The 27,046-nt window shown below is 42.0% G+C and overlaps 1 protein-coding gene and 1 long non-coding RNA gene across 2 annotated transcripts; both read right to left on the reverse strand.

Annotated features, from left to right (window-relative positions):
• Positions 1 to 10,664: 10,664 nt before the first annotated feature.
• On the reverse strand, positions 10,665 to 19,258 carry LOC135552273 (protein shisa-7-like). Its single transcript, XM_064983795.1, has 4 exons — positions 17,370 to 19,258; positions 16,916 to 17,070; positions 15,589 to 15,780; positions 10,665 to 15,045 (listed from the first exon to the last, which is right to left on the reverse strand). Exons 1-4 carry the CDS (start codon positions 18,098 to 18,100, stop codon positions 14,189 to 14,191), a joined length of 1,935 nt encoding a protein of 644 aa, XP_064839867.1. The 5' UTR covers positions 18,101 to 19,258; the 3' UTR covers positions 10,665 to 14,188.
• Positions 19,259 to 21,034: 1,776 nt separating this feature from the next.
• Positions 21,035 to 23,970, reverse strand: LOC135551426 (uncharacterized). Its single transcript, XR_010457303.1, has 3 exons — positions 23,685 to 23,970; positions 23,207 to 23,289; positions 21,035 to 21,261 (listed from the first exon to the last, which is right to left on the reverse strand). It is a non-coding gene; the product is annotated as an uncharacterized LOC135551426 (long non-coding RNA).
• Between the last annotated feature and the right edge of the window lie 3,076 nt (positions 23,971 to 27,046).

Genomic DNA, 27,046 nt, shown 5'->3' on the forward strand with positions numbered 1-27,046 from the left:
GTGATTCTGAAACTTCAGGCACTTTGGTCATGCATATTTCAGAAATAAAAAATTATTCAAACACCATTTTGCAAGTATTTTGATTGTCTTTGATTTGTCTAGAAACAATATCTGATAACCGCTGTATCTATAACACATGTCTTATATACAGTGGCTTGCAAAAGTATTCACCCCCCTTGGCATTTTTCCTATTTTGTTGCCTTACAACCTGGAATTAAAATTGATTTTTGGGGTGTTTGAATCGTTTGATTTACACAACATGCCCACCACTTTGAAGATGCTAAATCATTTTTATTGGGGAAACAAACAAGCAATAAGACAAAAAAACTGAAAACTTCAGCGTGCACAACTATTCACCCCCCAAAATCAATACTTTGTAGATCCAACCTTCGCAGCAATTACAGCTGCAAGTCTCTTGGGGCATGTCTCTATAAGCTTGGCACATCTAGCCACTGCGATTTTTTCCCCATTCTTCAAGGCAAAATTGCTCCAGCTCCTTTAAATTGGATAGGTTCCGCTGGTGTACAGCAATCTAAGTCATGCCACATATTCTCTATTGGATTGAGGTCTGGGCTTTGACTAGGCCATTCCAAGACATTTAAATGTTTCCCCTTAAACCACTTGAGTGTTGCTTTAGCAGTATGCTTAGGGTCATTGTCCTGCTGGAAGGTGAACATCTGTCCCAGTCTCAAATCTCTGGAAGACTGAAACAGGTTTCCCTCAAGAATTTCCCAGTATTTAGCGCCATACATCATTCCTTCAATTCTGACCAGTTCAAGTCCCTGCCGATGAAAAACATCCACACAGCATGATGCTGCCACCACCATGCTTCACTGTGGGGATGGTGTTGAGGTGTTGGGTTTGCACCAGGCATAGCATTTTCCTTGATGGCCAAAAAGCTCAACTTTAGTCTCATCTGACCAGAGTACCTTCGTCCATATAATTTGGAAGTCTGCCACATGCCTTTTGGTGAACACCAAACATGTTTGCTTATTTTTTTCTTTAAGCAATGGCTTTTTGTCTGGCTACTCTTCCGTAAAGCCCAGCACTGTGGAGTGTACGGCTTAAAGTAGTCCTATGGAAAGATACTCCAATCTCCGATGTGGAGCTTTGCAGCTCCTTCAGGTCAGCTCCTTGCCTTGTCCGTGAGTTTTGGTGGGTGGCACTCTCTTGGCAGGTTTGTTTCTGGTGCCATATTCTTTACATTTTTTAATAATGGTTTTAAAGGTGCTCAGTGGGATGTTCAAAGTTTCTGATATTTTTTTATAACCCAACCCTGGTCAGTTCATGTGACACTTAGATTGTACACAGGTGGACTTTATTTAACTAATAATGTGATTTCTGAAGTTAATTGGTTGCACCAGATCTTATTTAGGGGCTTCATAGCAAAGGGGGTGAATACATATGCACGCACCACTTTTCAGGTATTTATGTTTAAGAATTTTTTTGAAACAAGTAATTTTTTTCATTTCACTTCACCAATTTTGACTATTTTGTGTATATCCGTTACATGAAATCTAAATAAAAATCAATTTAAATTACAGGTTGTAATGCAACAAAATAGGAAAAACGCCATGTGGGAAAGGCATTGTATTTGTATATTAACTTGAATTTAATATGTTTTTAAGGTTTTCCTAATATTAGTAATTCAACATGACACCTGAATGTATAAACCTGCCTTGGTGACAGCTGAAAAAACATTTATTTATCATGGAAAATAAGATATTCCCACCCAACCTTTTTGTGAGATTATGATAACAACCATATGATTTCCCTATCTAAAACAAATCAATCAATATAAATTATACATAATATACTAATTTACCTCAGAAATATGGGTTGTGATGGAAATGACAAGGTGGGGGGGAAATGAAAAGTTGGGGTGGAAAGGACATTTATGTAAAAAACAATTCTGAGAACAATACTTTATTGCAAACATTTTGAACAACAACCATTGTTAAACATTTAATTAATATAAGACAAAGTAAGATTCCAAAACACTGGAACAAGCACCCTTTCAACCCGAGAACAAAGTTTTGTCATTGACTACACTTACTGTAGATGAAACAACTATAACTTCTAGCACCTACAGTTGAAGTTTACATACACCTTAGCCAAATACATTTAAACTCAGTTTTTCACAATTCCTGACATTTAATCCAAGTAAAAATTCCCTGTTTTAGGTCACTTAGGATCACCACGTTATTTTAAGAATGTGAAATGTCAGAATAATAGTATAAAGAATGATTTATTACAGCTTTAATTTCTTTCATCACATTCCCAGTGGGTCTGAAGTCTACACTCAATTAGTATTTGGTAGCGTTGCCGTTAAATTGTTTAACTTGGGTCAAACGTTTTGGGTAGCAATCCACAAGCTTCCCACAATAAGTTGGGTGAATTTTGAACCATTCCTCTTGACAGAGCTGGTGTAACTGAGTCAGGTTTGTAGGCCTCCTTGCTCGCACACGCCTTTTCAGTTCTGCCCACAAATTTTCTATGGGATTAAGGTCAGGGCTTTGTGATGGCCACTCCAATACCTTGACTTTGTTGTCCTTAAGCCATTTTGCCACAACTTTGGAAGTATGCTTGGGGTCATTGTCCATTTGGAAGACCCATTTGCGATCAAGCTTTAACTTCCTGACTGATGTCTTGAGATGTTGCTTCAATATATCCACATACTTTTCTTTCCTCATGATGCCATCTATTTTGTGAAGTGCACCAGTCCCTCCTGCAGCAATGCACCCCCACAACAAGATGCTGCCACCCCCGTGCTTCACGGTTTGGTTGATGTTCTTCGGGCTTGCAAGCCTCCCGCTTTTTCTTCCAAACATAACAATGGCCATTATGGCCAAACAGTTCTATTTTTGTTTCATCAGAGCAGAGGACATTTCTCCAAAACATACAATCTTTGTCCCCATGTGCAGTTGCAAACCGTAGTCTGGATTTTTTGTTTTGGAGCAGTGGCTTCTTCCTTGCTGAGCGGCCTTTCAGGTTATGTCGATATAGGACTCAATACTTTTGTACCTGTTTCCTCCAGCATCTTCATAAGGTCCTTTGTTATTGTTCTGGGATTGATTTTACACATTTCACACCAAAGAACATTCATCTCTAGGAGACAGAACACGTCTCCTTCCTGAGAGGTATGACCGCTGTGTGGTCCCATGGTGTTTATACTAGCATACTATTGTTTGTAAAGATGAAATAGGTACCTTCAGGCATTTGGAAATTTCTCCCAAGGATGAACCAGACTTGTGGAGGTCTACATTTATTTTCTGAGGTCTTGGCTGATTGCTTTGATTTTCCCATAATGTCAAGCACTGAGTTTGAAGGTAGGCCTTGAAATACATCCACAGGTACACCTCCAATTGACTCCAATTATGTCAATTAGCCTATCAGAAGCTTCTAAAGCTGTGACATCATTTTCTGGAATTTTCCAAGCTATCATCTTAGCGTATGTAAACTCCTGACCCACTGGAATTTTAAAACAGTGAATTATACGTGAAATAATCTGTCTGTAAACTATTGTTGGAAAAATAACTTGTGTCACGCACAAGTAGATGCCCTAACTGACTTGCCAAAACTATAGTTTGTTAACAAGAAATGTGTGGAGTGGTTGAAAAACAAGTTTTAATGACTCCAACCTAAGTGTATGTAAACTTCTGTCTTCAACTGTATATATTGAGGGAAGAGTTAAAGCTGATAGCTGTACATATTGTATTTAATGTATGATTTACATATATTTACATAAACAGTACCTATATGTCCTGCTTTGTGTGCATTGTATAGTGAGTTTCCAAGGGTACCTAAGGCTTAGAAAGAGAGCTAAGTTCCTGCCAGACCAAGGCATCCAGCTCCATGTGCCTTTTGGTCACTGGATGGGGCTCAGAGAGAAATCCAAGCACATGCTGTGGTCTGTACCATATAATGTCGTCTCTCATCGGCCAAAAAAAACGATTGGGGCCAACGCGTCTCTTGGTTTATCACAAGAGCACCACTCTCTGCGTGAACGACTTGCACGATGCCAGGGTAAACGTCCTGATCATATTCCACCACACACCACTTTCTGATCAATGCTTCACTTAGATCTTCAATGGGCTGGAAGGCGTTGTGAGATGTGTTGGATTTTCCATCGTGGTCTGCCTCTTTTATTCCAACCAGAGTCACGGTCTTTTGGGCTGAAACAGCTGCAGTGATGTGGAAAGGAACAGAAGCAAAAGGTTCTCAATGTTGCTGCAGCTCATTTTCTGTTCATTTTGTGATACTGCCATTCAAGAAGCGCTTCTGCTTTCTCTTCTTGTTCCTCGTTTAGTGTGCCCTTTTCCCCTGTTGTTGCTCTACTGTTGAAATCACGTTCACAGAATCTAGTGATGTTCTCTTCTGTGGCTGTGCTAATTCTGCTACGCTGCTTTTTCCTGGAGTATTGAGGACTTGTTGGCCTGTTTTCATTTGCTGAAAATCCAAATGATCTGTTTGTAGCTTTGACCAGGCCACACTTTCTCAGGATGTTGCCTCTGAGCATTTTTGAAGCCAGTTGTTTGTCCTTAGCACTGTGCATTTTTTTATACTTTTTCTTTAGCTCTGCAATGATGGCATTTTGAAACAATAAAATGCTTTTAAAGTTCTTTGGCTTTCCCTTCATTTGCTGTTTTGTTTTTGGGGAATCTTGTCTCTCCATTTTCTTCATCAGTCGATCACACTTTGTTTTGGTATTGTTTAGATTTCCGTAAAGCATTATCAAGTTTGACATTTGTCATGCAAAGATCTCTGTATGTTTTTGAGTGACCTCATCCAACTTTTCCCTTCCAGCAAGTATTCAACTTCTCATTCCTGTTGCAGACAACGAGGAAGGGGTATCATACAGTGCATCAGGGGCAGGTAAGTTAGGAGCAGGTATGTTGGCATGTATCAGCGGCAGGTAAGTTAGGAGCAGGTATGTTGGCATGTATCAGCGGCAGGTAAGTTAGGAGCAGGTATGTTGGCATGTATCAGCGGCAGGTAAGTTAGGAGCAGGTATGTTGGCCTGTATCAGGGGCAGGTAAGTTAGGAGCAGGTATGTTGGCCTCATGTTCTGGCTGCAAGTCATCTGGTGACTGAGGTGGTGTGTTTCCTGATATGTTGGTCTCCATTGCAACTGTTCTATTTAAAGTCTGTCTTCTATTCCGTTGGTTGCATTTTCATTGCCATCTCTTGCTTCTTTGTTCTCACTTTGTAAGCTCAGAGATAGATTTCACTTCTCTACTCAATTTTTTCCTTTTGCCTCAAGTTTTAAAAAAAATATTTAAAAAAGAAAGCTAATGGGATAATGAATTTTGTCATTTTCACCACGTTCTGTCATTTCAACCACAGTTAAGTTTGTGATGGAAATTACACTTCTACAGTTTTTGGAGAAAAGTGACAGGCTGCTTAGCATGCTTTGGCTAGTATTACAGCTAGCGTGTAGTTTACACTAAATGCATAAAACAGTCAAAAAAAAAATGATACAACAAATTAAAGAAATTATAGCCTGTTTGAAAATGACTGACAATAAAAATATTTTCTACACAATGTCACGACTTCTACCGAAGTCGTTGCCTCTCCTTGTTCGGGCGGTGCTTGGCGTTCGACGTCACCGGTCTTCTAGCCATCATTGATCCTTTTTTCATTTTCCATTGGTTTTGTCTTGTCTTCCCACACACCTGTTTTCAATCCCATTCATTACCTGTTGTGTATTTAACCCTCTGTTTCCCCTCATGTCTTTGTCAGAGATTGTTTTATTGTCAGTATAGTGTGATTGTTGTATAGGTGCGGGTCGGGTCCTCGTACCCATGTTTGGTTTGTTTGTACATTTATTGTTATGGAGCATACTCTTGGAACTTTATTAAAAGACTCCATTTTACACTCAGTTTGACTCTCCTGCGCCTGACTTCCCTGCCACCTATTACACCTATGCTTGACACCCAAGCAATATTTACCCACATTTTCCTTCAACCTGGACATCACATCTGGAACAACTGTCCACTACAGCCATGTGCTTCAGTGTCACAATACGTTTCCATAGTATTTAAGTTAACATTCTCTTGAAAAAAACGTTATTAATGAGGAATTTGTCCTCAGCGGTAGAAATGACACCACTAACAAAGGACAGGTCTATTTTGTGTAAAAAAAACAATATAAAGGGCATACTCACAATAAATATTGATATGGATTTTATTTAATGGACTCTTTCTCTAGTAGATAACACTATATAATGTGTTTCTCATAGAAAAACAGTAAAATCTCAAAAGTCTGGGTCAGGGACAAGGGAAAAACAGTAAAATCTCAAAAGTCTGGGTCAGGGACAAGGGAAAAACAGTAAAATCTCAAAAATCTGGGTCAGGGACAAGGGAAAAACAGTAAAATCTCAAAAGTCTGGGTCAGGGACAAGGGAAAAAGAGTGAAATCTCAAAAGTCTGGGTCAGGGACAAGGGAAAAACAGTGAAATCTCAAAAGTCTGGGTCAGGGACAAAGGAAAAACAGTAAAATTTCAAAAGTCTGGGTCAGGGACAAGGGAAAAACAGTGAAATTGAAGTATAACATGCATCTGAAAAGTAGCTAAAACACAGTGGTGGAAAAAGTACTCAAACGTCAAACTTGAGTAAAAGTCTAAAAGATTTTGGTTTTAAATATACTCAAGTATCAAAAGTAAAAGTATAAATAATTTCAAAATCCTGATATTATACAACGCAGACGGCACATGTTTTTTTTTTTTTTTAAGTAGTCACACTCCAACACATACGGTGCCTTTGGAAAGTATTCAAACCACTTGACTTTATTTTTTTGTTACGTTACAGCAATATCCTAAAATGGATTAAATAAAATATTTTTCTCATCAATCTACACACAATATCCTATAATGACAAAGCGAAAACAGTTTTTTAGCTTTTTTTTTTTACAAAAATCCTTATTTACATAAGTATTCACACCCTGAAATTGAACTCAGGTGCATCCTGTTTCCATTGATCATCCTTGAGATGTTTCTACAACTAGATTAGAGTCCACCAGTGGTAAATTCAATTGATTGGACATGATTTTGAAAGGTACACACCTGTCTATTTAAGATCCAACAGGTGACATGAAGTTGAAGGAATTGTACGTAGAGTTCCAAGACAGGATTGTGTCGAGGCACAGATCTCTGGAAGGGTAAAAAAAATGTCTGCAGCATTGAAGGTCCCGAAGAATAGTTGTCTCCATCATTCTTAAATTGAAGAAGTTTAAAACCACCAAAACATTTCCTAGTGCTGGCCACCTGCACAAACTGAGAAGGGCCTTGGTCAGGGAGGTGACCAAGAACCTGATGCTCACTCTGACATAGGTCCAGAGTTCCTCTGTGGAGATCCGTCCAGAAGGACAACCATCTCGGCAGCAATCCAGCAATCAGGCCTTTATGGTAGTGGCCAGACGGAAGCCACTTGTCAATAAAAGGCACATGAAAGCCCACTTGCAGTTGGCCAAAAGGCACCTAAAGACTCTAAAAACATGAGAAACAAGATTCTCTGGTCTGATGAAACCAAGATTGTCCTGAATGGCAAGCGTCACATCTGGAGGAAACCTGGCACCATCCCTATGGTGAAGCATGGTGGTGGCAGCATCCTGCTGTGGGGATGTTTTTCAGAGGCAGGGAGACTAGTCAGGATCGAGGGGAAAGATAAACAGAGCAGTGTACAGAGAGATCCTTGTTGAAAACCTGCTCCAGAGTGCTCAGGAGCTCAGACTGGGGTGAAGATTCACCTTACAACAGGACAACGACCCCAAGCACACAGCCAAGACAACGCAGGAGGGACTTCGGGATAAGTCTCTGAATGTGCTTGAGTGGCCCAGCCAGAGCACAGACTTGAAGTCGATCAAGCATCTCTGGAGATACCTGACAATAGCTGTGCTGCAACGCTCCCCATCCAACCTGACAGAGCTTGAGAGGATCTACAGAGAAGAATGGGAGAAACTCCCCAAATACAGGTGTGCCAATTTTGTAGCTTCACATCCAAGGAGACTTGAGGTTGTAATCGCTGCCAAAGGTGCTTCAACAAAGTACTGAGCAAAGGGTCTGAATACTTGTGTAAATGTGATATTTTGATAGTTTTACATGTTTTATACATTTGCAAAAATGTATAAAAACCTGTTTTTCTTTGACATTATGGGTTATTGTGTATAGATTGATTAGGGAAAAATACTATTTAATCCATTTTAGGATAAGGCTGTAGCATAACAAAATGTGTAAAAAGTCAAGGGGTCTGAATACTTTTCAAATGCACTGTAATGCACTGATCTGAGTCCGCCAGATCAGCGGCAGTAGGGATGACCAGGGATGCTCTCTTGATAAGTGTGTGAATTTGACAATTTTCCTGTCTAAATGTAACGAGTACTTTTGGGTGTCAGAGAAAATGTATGGAGAAAAAAGTACATTATTTCCTTTAGGAATGTAGTGAAGTAAAAGTAAAAGCTGTCAAAAATATAAATAGTAAAGTACAGATACCACAAACAACTACTTAAGTAGTACATTAAAGTATTTTTACTTAAGTACTTTACACCACTGCATAACATATAGGTTTTTCCATCAGCAGACTACGATCGATAATGTCAAAAGCCACACTGAAGTCTAACATAAAAGCTCCCACAATCTTTTTAGCATCAATTTCTCTCAGCCAACCATCAGTCATTTGTGTAAGTGCCATGCTTGTTGAATGTCCTTCCTTATAAGCGTGCTGAAAGTCTCTGGTTAATTTGTTTACAGTAAAATAGCATTGAATCTGGTCAAGCACAATTTTTGCCAAAAGTTTACTAAGTGTTGGTAACAGGCTGATTGGTTGACCAATTTAGCCAGTAAAGGGTGCTTTGCTATTCTTAGGTGGTGAAATTACTTTTGCTTCCCTCCAGGCTTGAGGGCACACACTTTCTAGTAGGCTTTGATTGAAGATATGGCAAATAGGAGTGGCAATATCGTCCACTGTTATCCTCAGTCATTTTCCATCCAAGTTGTCAGCCCTCAGTGGCTTGTCATTATTGATAGACAACAATAATTTTTTTCACCTCATCCACTCTCACTTTACAGAATTCAAAATCACAATGCTTGTCTTTCATAATTTGATCAGTTATGCTTGGATGTTTAGTGTCTAAATTTGCTAATCTTGCCAATGAAAAAATCATTAAAGTAATTGCCGATATCAGTGGGTTTTGTGATGAATGAGCCATCTGATTCAATGAATGACGGAGCTGAGTCGACCCTTTTGCACCAAATTTCATTTAAGGTGTTCCAAAGCTTCTTACTATCATTCTTCATGTAATTTCTCTTTGTTCCATTGTATAGTTTCTTCTTCTTTTTATTCAGTTTAGTCGCATGATTTCTCAATTTGCAGTACGTTTGCCAATCGGTTGTGCAGCCAAACTTATTTGCCATTCCTTTTGCCTCCTCATCAATCCACGGGGATTTAACCATTTTTGCAGACATTTTCTTCATGGGTGCATGCTTATTAGTAACTGGAATAAGCAATTTCATTAATGTGTCAAGTGCAGCGTCTGGTTGCACCTCATTACACACCACAGGCCAAAAAATATTCTTTACATCAACAACATAGAAATCACTACAAAACATAATTCTTGTATGACCACTATATTTGGCACAGACTTTGGAACTTTTCCTAGATATGGCTAGTATATTGTGATCACTACAGCCGATGGATTTGGATACTGCTTCAAAGAAAATTTCTGCAGCATTAGTAAAGATTTGACTAATACATGTTGATGATATCATTCCTGTGCGTTTTTAACTATGCTGGTAGGTTGACTGATAACCTGAGCCAGGTTGCAGGCACTAGTTACAGTTTGAAGCTTTTTCTTGAGTGGGCAGCTTGATGAAAGCCCATCAATATTTAAATCACCCAGAAAATATACCTCTCTGTTGATATCACATACATTATCAAGCATTTCACACATTATCCAGATACTGACTGTTAGCACTTGGTAGTCTATAGCAGCTTCCCACAAGAAAAACAGCTTCCCACAAGAAAAGGCTTTAGGTGAGGCAGAGGAACCTGTAGCCATATTACTTAAAAGGTATTTAACATGAGATCATCTCTAAGCTTTACAGGAATGCGGTTCTTGATATAAACGGCAACACCTCCACCATTGGCATTTCTGTATTTTCTGTAGATGTTATAACCATGTATTGCTACCACTGTATCATCAAAGGTATTACCTAAGTGAGTTCAAAAGCACAATACATTTTTCATGCAAATGGCAGCCCCGCCACTTGATTTGCTATAATGCTGAGGGATTGGGCTGGAGAAGTGTAACCACTGTCAAATTCATGGAGATATGGATGCAAACCTTTACAGCCCATGAAATCAACATATTTTTAAGCAATACATGCTTGTTTTTAAAAAAGGCATTGATATAAACCACAGAGTACAACATTTGTATTTTTGGTTATGATGGGGTAAGTCAATTGTTGGCTGCTCAATTCATCTGATAAATTGTATTATTTAAAAAACAAGATACATAAAATTAATAAAAATTATGTTGAAAATGCATTCTCTCACGTGATTTCTGACCTAAATTCTGAACAAGTGAATGACAGTTTCCTATCCATAATTGATCAGTCAGTCCACCCATAAAACAATAAGCCAAAGTGATTTACATAGAATAATCACAATCATAATTTGTGTTGATCTGATGAACACCAATAACCCAGTGAAAGAAAAAAATGTGTAATTGTTGGGATTTTTTATTGTTATTATCAATTGAACAGTATGATTCTACAAATGCGAGAATTCACCAATAACCAAAATAAGGGTTGCACGCTTGTGAGATCTTCACTTGCTAGCCTTGGAAACAGACATGGGGTTTATCTATTAGATTAATCCCTATACATTTTTCTGAGGTAATACAGTACACCCCTGCCTCATTGTCCCGCAATACAATTAGGGGCCAATAAAGCTATCTCATGTTTACTTCCACTTCCTTCTATCTGGAAAACCTCACGGCACTAAATGTCACCCCTCGAGCCACACACCAAAACAACCATTTTATACCACAACCTCCCTCTTACCTCCACCCACACACACCTGGAATCATTTCCTCAGACCACACACACACGCATGCAGGCACACACACACACACACATTAATCAACAGTACATTTACAGGCACACAGATTAATGAGGGCGTACTCAACAAAAAACATAATCACAACATCAGTATACCTCCAAAAGTACAATAAAAACATACATTTAAAATAACTGAATCTTCCTGTGACATAAATATATTTTGCCTCTCTTCGTTTAAGTTTAACAAGATTCCAATTATGGAATCTGAAGTTCTGACTGTAAAAATCATTGGACCATTCTAGTCCTATAATTGGTGATATATAATCATGTTAGACAACAAGGCAAGTCACAATACATTCTCCAAACTATTCTAGCAGAATCCTCATTCTTTACAATAAATAGTAAAGTTCTTGAAAAGAGTGAGATTCCGGTCACACAAATGTAATCTTATAACGAAATGCACAAATTTTCACAAAAAAAATGTAAACAATGGAATTGTATAGCTTTTGCTCTACACCTTGAAATGTGAGAAAAGTAGATGTAGTTACATTTGCTTTGGTGAATGTCACTTTACAAGGACAGCTTTAATTGATGTCCTTTCTGATACTAGGCTTTTGAATCCAAAAAGCCAATATGAATAATAATATCATAGCTTTGGGTTTGAAATAGTTTGTGGATTCTCTGAGAAACACAATTGTCTTTACTTGCCATATCCCAAGTCAGATCAAATGTGAGACTCAGCATTCCTGAAAATAAATTAAAATACCCACCCGGGCACACAAATACAGACGCATGTACATTACACATACACGCCATGACATCATAAGTCAGCACTATGACATCGCAAACACTGGCTTTGACATCTTCATGCGGTTTGTCTTTTCACTTTGATTGCATCTGCTTTTTTAATTTTTTTAAAATCAAGAATACAAAAAGGTTAAAATCCACTAGAAAGATGAATATTCAAAATCCAGGAAACATTGAGCTTCACAGAGAATAAATAATAATAATAGGGGAACTAATAATCATGATGATGATGATAATAATAATCAAAGAGTAAATCTATAGTAATCATAATCATAACCATGACCATAAACACATAACATAGAGCTTTAAAAACATTGTCTGGCTGAAAGTAATACATTTTTGTCTTTATCCAGTCACAGTTAAAGGGGCGAGCCAAAATACTATACAAAGATTTTGTAAATACGATGGTCTCATTATCCCTTCAGTCAAAGTTGAGAGTTCAACCCTTTCAAAATTGGCCAAAAATGACCACATCTTCCATTTTATAATCTGTCAAACCCACAAAAAAATAAACTTTTGTAAATGTACAAAATACGACATTAGGTCCACCCCCACAATGTAAAAAAGACAATAGTATGATGGCTTTTTGTCACACTCAATGTCAACCTCACGAGGGCACAAAGTAGCTTTGCAGCATTGACTCGGTTTTCTTCACACTTACAAAATGTGTCAGTCATTTCTGCAGTGTTGCACAAACTTTCTCCAATACTGACACAGAAAAAGCCAACATAGTACAGACCACAGACACACATAAAGAGTTTTCAGAATAGCCCTTGGTGTTGTGTCCATTGTCTTCTGTTCTCCCTTTCCCTCCATTCCTCCAAATATTGTGAACGGCTTGAGTTTCAGAAACAGTCATGTGGAATTCAGCGAAGTCGAAGTAGTGATTGGTATATTAACTACTAACAAATCAATGTTTTACCTCACGATCCTGGTAAACAGCTCAGAAAGGATTATCAATGGAGCAGGAGCTTGACTGGTTTTGGAGATTGTTTTAAGGGACAGACCCATGGGCAGGTATGGCTAAACAAAGCCCTTGCATTAGCCACGAGGTAAATCCTCTGCATGGCAGTGTCCCTCAAAATTAACACATCTTCACTGAGCTTTCATTCTCATGTGGTCAAGAATTTTGTTTATTTTGTTTCCCTTTCAGGTGGTCTTTAACTCCTTAAAAACGTGACTGACATTGTGTATCGAATAACAGTGTCAAAGCATTTCTGTGTGACTATAAACATAACTGGAATCAGCGCTCCACAGTTTGGAAACTGACCTCATTTGAGACTTGGGTCTCTATGGGAATGACAGCCATCAAGTCGACCAGCCAGCCAATCAGGGTGCAAAGGTCATGCAGCAAAGTTATATTTGTGTCAAATCATGCTAATAATAACTGAAGAAATCCAGCCATAATCAAGAGGTTTCAACCCTTACATGACCTTATACAAGACGTCTGCAGACTAAGTTATGGCTGTAGTGTGAGATTGTGGTAGCTAGCAACAGTACTCCAAATGTGTCTATTTTCAAGTCGTCCAATCAAAAATTAGGACAGTGACACTGGGCAACTCAAATGTCCACTCATTGTCAGCCATCAAGTCATCAGGCTATAGCTGTGTGATACCCCCCCCAGAATACACATACTGTCTAACAGGGCTTTATTCCTTTACGAAAAACAACAATTTACAGTCTTGTATTTTTTTTTTTTTACAAAAGTTAAACCACCATAACATTGTTCTGCATTCCATCTCAGTGTCTGTTCAGATTCAAAGACAGTTTCGTTCTCTCTGTCAGAGCAACAAGAAACCCAATAACCATTTAATCCACTAGTAAAAGTCATCATGTGCTCAGATAATGTTTCAATAGCACGAAAAACTTTGTGAAATTGTTCCTTTTTTGCTCTATACATGGCCCTTTTTCTTTCTCCCTCCTCAACAATATGGTTGAATATTCTCTTTCCCAAGACTCACAATAACATGAATCAAATCAATAGGCTTCATTCAAAATTCCCTCTAATAATTACATTTTCTCAAAGGTTTCTTTCTATCATTGCCCTTTTCTGTGTTTCCTGGCAACAGGTAACAATGGCATCCACTCTTCTCTCACATCTTTCATTCTTGTTGGGACGTAGTATCCCCGTCATATCCTTCTCTCTCTCGCTCTCCCTCTCATCAGCTTGCCCTTGCCTCTCTTGTTTCTTCTTCTATTCATCTATCTTTCCATCATGCCCCAGTTGACCTTCTCTTCCTCTCCCTTTCCTTTCTGCGTGAATACGTTCAGCTTGAACATTCTCAACACGACTTTCATCTCTCCTTCACTGTTGGCTTTACTCTCTCACACGGTCACCTCGTTCTTACTAGCCGTCCTCAATGTCTGGCCCCCTCCTCCTCCACCGGGGATATATTGGAGCTGTTCGATGGTGTTCTGCCTCTTGGCGGCGAATGCCATCCTCCGCACGTTGTGGCCCCCGATGGTCCCCGCCCCGCTCCCTTGCCCTACCCCGGCCCCTGGTCCGTGCCCATGAGGGTCCCCCCAGCTTCCTACCGGGTGGCCCGCCACACTCATCTCCAGCTCGTGGCCCGATGTGGGGTGGGAGTTCATCTTGATCATGTGATGGCGGTCCAGCGAGGGTGTGACGCAGATGTTCTGCTGTGATTGGGCCTTGTGGCTGAGGCATCCCATTGTCGGGACCCCCATCCCCCCAAATTCCCCCATCCCGCTCATACCCACCATACCGCCTACCCCTGGCATGCCCATGCCCACCATCCTCTCCTCCAGACGGTCGGGCGACACTAGGAGTCTCTCGTGGGACTTGCGAAGCGTCTGTGAGGTGGAGCTCTTGCTGGTGGTCATGGCCTTGTAGTACTGGTGCTGCTGGTTCTTGGAGAGTCTGGAGAGGGTGTTGCCCTCGCCAAGCGCTAGGAGCTGGTCCTGGGACATGACCCTCCGCGGGGCCTTGTCGAAGGCAGCCTGGTACCCCGACGACTGGGCTGGTAGAGGGTAGGGGTTGGGGGTGGATGTGGGCACGTGGATATGTGTCCGGGAGGAGTGGAGGGGGAGGGTACCCCTGGCTCCGAGAGTGTAGTCACCACCCCAGTGGAGGTGGTGCTGGGAGGAGTGGAACGACAGAGGGGCGTTGTTAGGTCGTCGCTTCGATGAGTAGTAGCCAGAGTAGTCCTCAAAATCCTTCTCTGTTTTTTTTTTTTTTTTTTTTGGGGGGGGGGGGGTGAGTTTTTAAAGACAGATGATGAAAGAAACAAATGTAGAAATAACAGTTAGTGAAATTCATTCATTATCGGGTGAAACAAAGTGTTCCAACATTTCTCGTCCTAAGAAGTCTTTCATCTTTAAAGACTTTCCCTGGACTGAGCTCCCTGAAAGCAAACTGAAATGTGACCATTAGCCAACCGTTGGTTCCTCTCTCTCTCTCTCTCTCTCTCTCTGTGTATTCTACAATCCACCTATACATCCTCCCTATTACATAGTTTTCTGGGGCACCTACTCTGAACGAACAAGCCTTTATCAACTCCCATTCTAGAGACTAACAGCCTACATTAAAGGCACAACAAAAGGGAATAAGTCTGACACACACCGTCGGCCGGCTGCATCTCGCCTGTCATTGCTTCTTCCACACACATATCTCTGGAGCTCTCTCTCTAACAACCCACCCCCCCCCAGCAGAGGCTGCCACCCAGACCTCACTCCAGCCCCTCCCTCACTGCCCCCCTCCTCACCGAGCCTCTTCAGGGAGCTGTAGTGGCTGATCTCAGGTTTCATGGCCGCCTCGTAGGAGGGGGGAAGCTGGGCCAGGTTGTGGAAGGAGTGCGAGAAAGGGGGTTGCGGGTGCAGGCCGGAGCTGCTGTGCTTGCCGGTGAGGAGGGTCCCCGTGGAGGCCAGCTGAGCGTTGTTCATGCGGGGCACGCGCTCTGGAGGAGGAAGAGGAAGACATTTTCAAAGACCCGACACACACGGGAGCATTAATCAGGGCCCTAACACACAGGGATACATTTAGAATGAGTATGTTTATAAGGACCTGATATACACACATATATATATTTATAAGGACCTAACACCTATATGGTGGGTAGCTACATTTATAACGGGCCAACATGTATTTAAAATTAACTTAAAGGTACATATACATTGACGAAACGTGCCAATTCCTTACAAGTTACTAGTCTTAGAGAATTGCTGCAATTTGTAATTTGTACATTTTCAAGTCATTCTAAGGCGACTCGTATGAGGTAACATATAAAACAAGCCAAGATGATTGTCTGACACTTTGGCCATTGACCATGTACAATAATGGGCAATAACAGCCAAGAATATCTTTATAACCACTGAGGGAACACACGGGAGACATTGACCACTGTGGAGTAACATGTGCAGGCTTCAGGTCACTGACTTCACTCAAGCCAAGGCTCATAGTGTAAGTAAGCACACTTACAACACAAACGGATACAGTATGTAGCGCATACTGAGACACTTACGAGGGAGACGCACACACACAGAGTGAGTGGGAGCATTGAAACAGCGACAGGGTTAAGGAAACAGAGACTGTGCTGAGGGGGGGAAACACCCGATGGGACATGTATAACACCAGACAGACGTGTCACGAGGCCTACTCACACACCCCGCCGCCTGTGTCAGCTAGTTAGGCTTACCCTTAGCAGCCGAGCGTTTGGGACTGGAACCAGACACCTGGATAAAATTGTGGTGCAAGTTGCCAACTGCAAGAGAGCACAGCGAACACTGACGGTACAGCCACTCGTGCGTGTACGCGTGAATCATGAGCATTGTTTGCGTGTGTGTGGTGGAGTGTGTGCGGTGGGGTTACGTGAGCGTGTTTAGAGTGCAAGCATTGTTGAGCGCGACTCCATACAGTCAGCGTTACCAGGCTACTGCGTCCACCTCCGCTGTCCGCGATCATCACTGTAAGGGTTCGTGTACATCTGAAAACAGGCTGTTACTGTGTTATTACAATGTAATAACAGCGTTAGTGTCAAGACACTAACATTGCTATGACAGTGTTGTCCAAATGCGTTCTGTTGCGTCACTCACTGCGGTTGTCTTTGCTCTGGAGCACCGGGGTGTAGAGGCTCTTGGGGGGACGACCGAGGCCGTCTCCTACGGTGGCGTTTGTCAGGACGCTGCTGTCGTTCCTCTCACCCTGTTGGACTGGGCTGGCCTGGCTGCGTAGGATGTCCACCAGGGCTCTGGGAGAATGAGGAGAGAAGAGGAGGGGAGCGGAAAAAAATCATGGACAAGGGTGGGAGAGTAGAACAAACTACTTTCCGTTCAAAAGTAGAGCATTCGACTTAGCTGGCCACCAACGTAAATGTGCTACTTGTTCATTGATCGTGGTTCAGTTTCATCACCCCTGTGGCTTGTGGCCTCAATGGATTTAAAAAAAGACTAAAACCCACTGACAGACCCACATACACCCACACGGCCATTTATTCAGACAGTGTTTACTGATCGTTTGCTCAAAGACAATTCTCCGTTCCTTTCTCACCTGGGCATGTTGATGTCTCTGTTCCGGGGTCGTCGGGACATCTTGTGGAAGGCCACCTTGATGCCCACGGCCACCACCAGGGTGACGGAGATCACCCCTCCGATCACGTACGCCGTGCTGTTGCTCTGCTGCTGCAGCTGCTCCGAGTCTGGGTCACCCCGGTTCCCCGACAGCGGGGGGTTCGTCTGCGGTGTGTCGAGCCAACCGGGCGAGTTGTAGTTGTTGCACGACTCCTGGTCCAAGCGGCTACGCTGGTGATCACAACAGTAGCGGTAGTGGCAGGTGCCGCAGCAGTAGATGTAGGTGCCCTTGGAGCAGTTGAAAGTGCTGTCTAACTGGCCCATGACGTCGTAGTAGGCCCGACACACGTCCACATCCACCAGGCGCCGGGGGGGCGGAGCCACCTGGGCAGCACCCAGAGGGGGCTTGAGGGCGTCAGCTGCCGTCATGTTCTGAGGGAGCTTGATCTGGGGGAGGGGCTTGGGGAGCGTTTCGGGTTCTTTGGGCTCGCCGTCGTGAGCGTCCTCCATCTCAGCCGCTTTAGGCGCCACCTTCGCCCCCCCCGGGGGCGGCGGCATCGGTTTGTTACCAAAGCCGGTGAGGAGGAACAGGGTGGTGCCGCTGGATGAGCGGCGCTCTGTGGTGATGGTGACGGCGGAAAGGACGAGGCCGGACACAAGGGAAAATATGAGGGAGTTGCTGAACATCCTTCTGTAGGTTCTTGGCCTCATTTTTCAACGTTTCTGAGCCAAAGTGTTATTTTTTAAAGACCCGCCGCCGGGTGTTCAAATATCGAGGTCCTCTTCCAAGAGGGAAAGTGTCTTCTTTGAATTTCACTGGCGTGCAAGTCTAAAAAATATAAAAAGCTTCTACTCAAGGTTTCAATTGGAATACGATGAACTAATCCTTTGTTAGTGCTTCCGTGTACAGAAAACACACTCGTGCGGGCGTTTTTACGGCGTTTAAAAGTGATTTTTGCTTTTGCTTGTTCAAGCAATGCGTGTGGCGTGTAACTTGTATGTATTTATGTAAACATCTCTCTCAAGCTATCAATACAAATCTATTCACGTTCGTAAGCAGCTTATGTAAACGTTGAGGTTTTATATATTCCTATATTTCTACGTTCTAGACCTTAGCACGTACTGGCCTATATTATGGCTATACTTGTGAAAGGACAATTTGAAGTTTGTCTCGACAACTTCAACTTAGCACACAAAAACAAAATAGATGATGAGGATGCTGGAAAATGTATATATTGTAAACATCAGTCAATAAAGTGTTATTTAATGGAATGGTAAGAGTAATGATAATGTTTGTGGTCTCTACTGTGCAGACCTCACTAAAATGGCAAGTGTGGGTTGTCTTTCTTTATGAGAGGCAGTATTATCTTGTAAACAAAATCAATGTGTAAACGTTTCGTACCAGTCGGACTCTTTTGAACTATCCCACAGAGTTATGAATAAAGTAGCAAGCAAATCCGATTTGAAGGGCAGGTGTAGTCTGTAAACATTAAGGGTTGCATGTAAACTTCATTTTCTTTATTTGAGTACTTTTCACCTATGCTTAATTATATTATCACTTGGAATTGGCACTTCCATTTTCTGCATTTAACCCGCAAACCTTAATGTAAAAACTTTGTGTGAATTGTAAACAATGGTGTTGGCAGCTTTAGGTGCCTCTAATTCCCCATGTCCATACATGTGCTAGAACAGATTGGTTTATTATCAGTTTATTATCAGTATTAGCTGTATTATCAGTATTAACATTCTGCACTGAATGTTCTATTTGTTCACAAACTTTGAATATTGAGAGAAAGGAAATAGAGGTGGGGTGGTCAATTGAGGAAATATCATTCAGAGAGACTTGGGATTCTAAATTTCGGACTTAAATGCAGTGGTTGGAAAAGCACCCCCCCCCCCCCCCCCCTCCCCCTCCCCCCAAAAAAGGTTTGCGCTTTGAGAAAAGGACCAATCACAAAAGCTTGTCAACAAGGTCCGGTGAAAATGGGTACTGAAGAAATGTACCAAGTAGCATATATAGTTGAGACAAACTGGGACCACACAATTCACGCCTAACTTAGTGAGAAAGGGAAAACTAAGATATACCACAGCGAGTGATGGACCAAATGAATAAAGGCAGCCAGAGATAGTAATTTCTGTTTGTTGGTGAATTAGGAAAAGGTGAGAGGGAAGGAGGGACTGGTGAATGGGAGGTGGAGGGACGAAAGGAGGCTAAGGATCTATGTGCGTTTGATCCCCTTGCGGGAGTGTCTCTGCTCTGAGTTTAACTCGGCCCAACAGAATAGAACGAAGGTGGGCTTGGGCCCGGTTCTGGCAGGACAGCGCGGCTCCGCCCACAGAACAGACATGAAAATGTCTGGATTCATTGGTTCAATGCAGAATATGTGGAGAAAATGTACACTATGATATGGCCCCTTTACATCCTAACCTAACCTGGGCTGATGACTACAGATACATGGTCATTGTGACCTAAACGAGAAAAGTAGAACATTCTAATATGAATAGCTTTCTAAGCTATTTTCTTCTGAAAATGAACGTGGGAAATGGTATCCTAGTGTCATATAAGCTCTTCACTGTATCCCTGAATGTATGAGCGCGCCTATATTTGAAAGTGACTATAAGAGATGTTGTTGATGCAACGAAGTCTTAAAACAGGGTAAGATGGTAGATCTAAATGTTGGGTCATAGTATGGCTGGTGTGATATGGCTTATGTGTTAAAGTGTTATCTCCTTTGACAGACACCATCAATACACTGAGGGGGCTGTGTTGCATGTTTTGAGAGGAAGAAAAGAGGAACACAAGGGTTTGAATAGCATCTGGGTTAAAAGGAAACGGGGGATTTTCAGATTGTTACATGTAGTGTGCCTACATGTGCTGTATGGGAGAATGCTAGAGAGATGCTGAGAGAGAGAAGAAGAAGAAGAAGAAATGTGAGGTATATAATGAGGGAGATAAGCAAAGTAGCGACAAAATAGCAGCGAGGTCAATGTATCACGTTATATGTGACTTGTCTTGCCCTTCAGTCAGTCAACGCCTCGTTCGATTGATCGATCTGGGGCCTAGCTTTCAGAGCCTGAGCAAGTTTGGGAGTTATCACTGCTTACCACTCTCCAACTAATGTACTACAAACAAATACAGGTCACCATTAAAGATTAGTTGAATGAACCAATAATAATACACTATTCATCCAAATCTGAAAGCTTTTAGGAGCAGAAAATTATTATTATTTTTTTAACTGACGAAGGACAGTAAATGTAGATTTAACTACAGGCATTAGGCTAACTCTCCACAATGTGGTTCTAACTACTTTTTGATTGATAGAATGTTATAACTTTATGTACGCTTTGAGCTTCAATGCTATTTTGATGTAATAAGGATATGAAATGTTTATTTTATGTGTTAGGGAGACAAATGAAAAAACGACTATTCTGATATTGAATCTGAACGCTGTGTGAACTCAAGATAACACTAAGTGAAACACGAGGTATGAATGGCAAGCGTGACTTTGGTAGTTTCGTTGTTGTCGTTATCTTTCTTTTTTCTTGCACAGTTCGCACGGCACTGGTTTAGGTCTCGCTCGAAACAAAACAGGGGAAGAAAGGAAAACAGTCAGTGCAAATTAAGGTCCAAAATCCCCCCCCCCCCCCCCCCCACGCACACAAAAAAAATACTGAGAAAAGGAAAAAGGGATGTCGAAAGTCCAGTGTAATTAGCAAACAGCCTCTGGATCTAAAGAGGGGGGGGGAACGTCCCCTTAGTTGTTCCACCTGGCCAAGACAGTGATGATGACGTAATCCAGGTTTGAGGTTCTTTCTTTGCTTCTTTTTTTTCTTCTTCAAACTTCTACGACTTTACTTATTCTAAATTGACACTGCAAAAAGAAGAAGACATAAACAGTTGGCTAATGACTGGTATAAGCAGTAATTAACAAGTGCATACATTCACTCTGTTTGGCTAAATCGATTCATATTTCAGATTGCGTGATATCCACGGTGTAAAAATGACAATGAATGTTGCATTCATTTAAAAGCAATGATTTAATTGAATCTAATCATCATATGGTCAGCAAATCTGTAACATGAAACACAATTCGGAAAAGCTCATCCTTTCACACCAGACCTTGAATGTCACAGTTTTAGACTCCCGAGGACTACAGTCTCCTACAGTCCTTCGTTAGGTAAGGACCTGCGAGATCACACTACGTTAACATCAACTTCGAGAGAATAGACATGTTTTGACTTCAACAACAACAAAAAACAGCTAGATGAGACATGATGATGAGACACACCATATGGATAGTACTGACACCGAGAGACGAGTGTCAGGGGAGAAGAGTAGGTCTCATAGTGAAGACTGGGCCTCGAGAGGAGAGAAAGGAGGGGAGAAGCCACAGATGTGAGCAGGGTGGGGGGTTGCCCGGAATGGGAGTATCCTTCCCGAAATGGGAGGGGGGGGGGCAAAGCTGGGTTGGAGGCCCACAGTGGAGTCTCTTGTGCTGAAAAGTTAAGGGGGCCTTTAAAATCACTGACTGTCCTGGGGGGGCCATTTGCATTCCGTTTCCTGGATGCAGCAATTAAGAAGGTATTGACAACAGCTGATCTCCTCTAATGTGATGCTTTCTAGGCAGACCCATCGGTTTCGACAGACACACCACTCGGCCTGGCCACAAATATGGAGATGTTATATGGAACAGAGAATTCCGAACATGTACGCTGTCTGAGCATCTGCATATGCCTGGCCCCTACCGCGAGCACACAGGTCTTAAAGAGACAGCACACATGCTGGCACACAGCGTGTTAGTGCTACACCGACCCCCCCACCTCCCTCCCGCTCTCTCTCTCTGCCAGTGAGTGGGCTGGAGCAGGCTCTCTCAGAATAGCACTGCAGCATCGAACGAGAGGAAGAGTGAGAGAGGGAACGAAAGGAAGGAGCAACACCGTCCTCCACCTCCCATATCAACACATATCCGTCTATCCATTGTCTTATCAATGCCCTCCGTGGGGCAATGAGCTTTGTGTCACCTCTCCTCCTTTCCCAAGTATCTCTCCATCTCGCCCTCCTCCCATGCGGCTCAGTGTCAGATGTTTGTCCACCCCACCGCTTCTCTTGTTAGTCCACCCTACCCCACCTTTTCTCCCCATCTCTCTCTGGACTGAGGCATGCTGGTTCAAAAGGCAGTGCACTAGGACAGTGAGCAACAGCCCTCCGAAGAAGAGGCATCATGAATTATGGAAGCAACTTAATTACTGTAGACCCATTACCGACTCCCTTGATAAGTTAACGATTAATTACCTTTAATACTGGGAAACGCTGTAGTATTTTTGACCATTATTGAACTATTGTGGTTGTTTCCTAATGTGCCATATCATGTAGCATTCATTGAGCTTAGTCTATAGGCTCTTTGTGGGAGAATATATATCGATAAGCCTCCCGCGGCTGAGGTTTTGGGCAGCAAACAGGTGCCTCTACGTGACAATGTTATCAAAGCAAAACCATATCCATACACATTGAAGTTAGGCAGGCTTGCTGGCCACGAGCATGATGGCACGGTTGGTGTGTCGACATTTGCATTCATGTGGCGTTGCTCATGTCGGGAACAAGTCATACAGTCATTGTGTGCCTAGGCCAATTCACACACTTCCATTTTCTATTGCTGCTAGATGACTTCGTTTGTGGGGGGGGAAACGGACAAGATAGACATAAAATGGGAGGGTAGTTATCGTGGTCGAGGCGCAAAGAGCGAGACCTGTTCACGTGCGAGTTTCGTTAGGCAACGTTGCAGCACTAAACAGAAACAAAATGAAGGAACGACTTACCTGCGAGTCGCTGATTGTATTCAAAGGGCAATAAGATGATGGTCCATTTTTAGATGCGGTCGTCAGGCCCGTCACCATGTTTCCTTGAAATTAAACAAGGAGGGAAAATATTGTAGCACATCAATTGTTGCCAATACAATAATTCCAATATAAATTGAGTAAAAAATGGTCATACACTATGCCACATCACAATGAAAGCCCATAGATTGGAGTTCACACGCGGATGCGCTGGTCTCTTCCAAATATTAAATAACTACACAAAAATTGTGTGTGTCATATGGTCAAAAATAATTGTTAGAAAAATTGAAAAATCAGCACTCAATTAATAATTAACTTCCATCCTAAATTGAGAGAGTCGTGTTTATCTATCCACTCGAATGAGGCTGTGGAAATCCGTTTTCAAGCTTTTGAAGTTATGCAAACAGGAGAACATTAATCAGATTTTGTTCATTAAAAAGTGTTCAAAAGGTAGCTTTACCGGATGTATAGTAGTCCATTCACCAACATTGGATCTTAATTGTGATTCCCGGAAAATAACTGATCATGCCTACATTTTCCATTGTAATTCCAGGTGAGGATGAAATGAATTTGTCTCGAAGGACATGCTTCTCTCCGAATAGACATAGAAAATCGCACAATAATAAAACATTTTTTTTAAACGAGGGGGAGGTCGTCTAACTAAATTATATCAGAACATATATTTTCAATCACATATTGCTATTTCCTTTTAGCGGCGACTATAATCCTCACTGCGCTCCCCCCTTTGCTATAGAGGTTCCACCGCGTTGATGAAATTCATAAAAAGTAATTGCTTTCACAAAGGTCCGCCACACTCGATGCTCACTCATTGATAGGACAATATGGTAGGCCCACTTGTCCACGTTTCCATTTGTTAAGTGAGCAAAAGTATCTACCAATCGGTGACACGCTTTATTCCCAATGAGCTCTCTCTTTCGCGGAAACATTGGTTTACAAACGGGGATGGAATAGAATGGTTTAAACGCATGCACCAGGAGCGAACACGCACACGCCTTCAAAAAAGCAAAATGTTTATGTTCTATGTAAACAACAAAGCTCACTGCAAATAACAGTGGAATGCAAACATCTAAAACACTAGCAAAGTGATGGGGGAAAATTGACACTGCTTTACAGCGTTTCATGGGAAAATAGATAGAGAGGGAAGAGTCTAGGATAATGCAGTGTCATTAGTTGCCTTGACAACCATGTCCATGTATTTCAGCTAATTATGAATTTGATGGAAATTAGTAGATGCTTGTTTCCTTCCTCCCAGTCACTGCCCCATTCACTAAATGACGTCATCACAAGAAAAAAGGAAATATGCAAATATATATATATATATAAAAAAAAAACTTCAATTCGTTGCACAAACTGTTCCCAAATCCTCTCAGGCATGCCTTCCCTCAGTGACAGATACATTACAGTACCCTGTAGGCTACATAAAATAGAACCGAACAGAGCAGAATAGAAAATAATATGCATCAAACTCTACCATAAAGTCCACCATTGGTGGAAGCATTATTATGTGACAGGGGCAGCAATATTGATTAGTGTAGCAGAACAGAGGCACACTGAAGGACTGTATGGGGTCTGTGGCCCCACAGATGGTCTTCTATAACATGGTACACGGTGGCTCTTAGAGCCATGGTTAGGCAACTGTCCAAATCATCACTTCTCACCAGTGATTACTCTGAACGTCAGTATATCAATGAATTAACCAAACACATGATCAATATTGTCTCCAGGAGGCTAACAAACATGGCAATAGTCATTTTAACCTCAAAGGTAAGTGCTGACCGGACGCTTCGCAAATGAAAACTCTGAAATTGCATCTGAATGAAATGTCCAGAGACTCACGTTTCACTCCATAATAGCTATTTGAGGACAGGCTAAAAGAGAACCCTTGTGAACCAGCCACAGGAAATACTCCCCTCTGAACAGGAAATGGAGAATTCTCAGGGGTATCTATAGTCAATGGGTAAGTCCACCCACATGAAGTAGACAGGGTGTCCGGTGTTGCGGGACTGCACCTCACAATGACAATGTGTAGACTTTGGGTAATTTCTTAATTTGTGTTGTCTGGTAGTCTTAGATCCAAAGAAAGAGAAATGTTCGGCAAGTCCATGAGGGCATTCCAAGCCTGTTGGTGGCTACGCCAAAACATACTGATATAATGAGTATGTTGGTCAAAAAGGTATTGTAATGGAAGATAGTAATGGCTGACCTATTATTCAAGGGGCTTTGGCCACATCCCCTTTTATGGCATAACTACAAAGCATATGGATGTATACAGTATATTTTTCGTATCTTTATTTCACTAGGCAAGTCAGTTAAGGAACACATTCTTATTTACAATGACGGCCTAGGAACAGTGGGTTAACTGACTTGCTCAGGGGCAGAACAACAGATTGTTTTACCTTGTCAGCTTGGGGATTCAATCTAGCAACTATTTCGATTACAGGTCCAATGCTCTAAACCACGAGGCTACCTGCAGCCCCAATATGAACCGTTGAACAAATTACCATTCAAGGATCAAATCTGGGTCACATGACGACAGCGATAACGACAAGCTCCCAGATGTGACGTGCGTGTGTGTGCACACGTGGGAGAAAGTTAAGGCATGAGGAGCCTTTCCTCGCCATTTGCGTCACTTCCTCCATTCCATGTCTTGAGGGGCAAAAGAGAAGCATTGTCGCCATCGCTATGCAGGCCTCTCAGTAGTAGACCTGCCAGACCTCTACTCAGTCAACAGTGCAGGATGACTCAAAGTGTCCTCTGGCCAGGATGGAGTCGGTGTGCGTCACAAACACACACACACACACTTTGACACACAGCACCTTCAGATACACAGGGCCAAGCACCTCTGGCTCCCAAACATCTCGAGGCGGTAGTCCATGACCAGGTGAAATGGTTTCATCAAGTAGAGTACGCAGAGCCAGTCTACCGAGAGAGCCTCAGTAGCCATCTTCTTGTTGAACACATTAGCAACCATTTTTTTGTGTTGTGCTGCGTATACCATAAGGTATGTAGAGACAGGGAGAGGAAAATGTAGGCACTCAACAGTGCAACGTAAACACAATGAAAGGGAGGGGCCAGACAAAATTGTATGGTCAAAGTGGTAACATTTGACTTAAAACCAGCAGGTATGATGCGTTATGGTGCAGTTATAATGCATTGAAAGACTTATCATAAGCGTACATAGACCCCCCCCAGCATATGATATAGCAGTACACATTATATGGTCACACCTTAAAAAGGACACCTCTACGACCAAATGCAATATTCATGGGTAGTTCTACCATCTGATTGAAGTGACTGGTGCATTTTGCATAACTTTGTTTACTTGAGTAGGGTACTCTATTTGACAGAGTACTAGGTCGCTGCCTGGAATAGGTCTTCTACTGAGGTGACAATAGAAGCAGTTACCTGCTGTTCTAGATGTAGGAACACGAGATGCTAACGCTAGGCTCATGCACTTAACTCACATTACCTTGTAAGAACAAGCTCTTTAAACGGGGCAACTGCAGTTGCTCCATCCGTTTTTGTACTTATCTACCCATTGCATATGAATGTAACGTATGACTCATCGAGTTTAGTTCGGTCCTGTTCCACCAGAACCCAAAATACAAGCTGGTTTTACTCCAATGTTTGTGAACAATGTAATTGTAAACAAACATGGTCAGAACTATACGTTTGATCTCATGGCTCGTCAGTTCTGGCATCAATTGCTCTAGGAATTTGAGTGGCTAAATCTTTCCAGCCCCACCCTTCAGCTGTGGGGCAAAAAGTGGCGTGTAAACTGCTTTGTTATTGTTTGCCCCT

The sequence above is a fragment of the Oncorhynchus masou genome, chromosome 13 (assembly GCF_036934945.1).
Source record: "Oncorhynchus masou masou isolate Uvic2021 chromosome 13, UVic_Omas_1.1, whole genome shotgun sequence".
Taxonomy (NCBI): Eukaryota; Metazoa; Chordata; class Actinopteri; order Salmoniformes; family Salmonidae; genus Oncorhynchus; species Oncorhynchus masou.

What these genes read in the sequence shown, in the direction of transcription:
- LOC135552273 (XM_064983795.1), bottom strand. Translation starts at nt 18,100, where the DNA reads ATGAGGCCAAGAACCTACAGAAGGATGTTCAGCAACTCCCTCATATTT. An exon ending in AGAGACATCAACATGCCCAG is followed by an intron (nt 17,071 to 17,369) that starts GTGAGAAAGGAA and finishes TCATTCTCCCAG; the next exon opens with AGCCCTGGTGGACATCCTAC. An exon ending in CAGCTCCCTGAAGAGGCTCG is followed by an intron (nt 15,046 to 15,588) that starts GTGAGGAGGGGG and finishes AAAAAAAAACAG; the next exon opens with AGAAGGATTTTGAGGACTAC.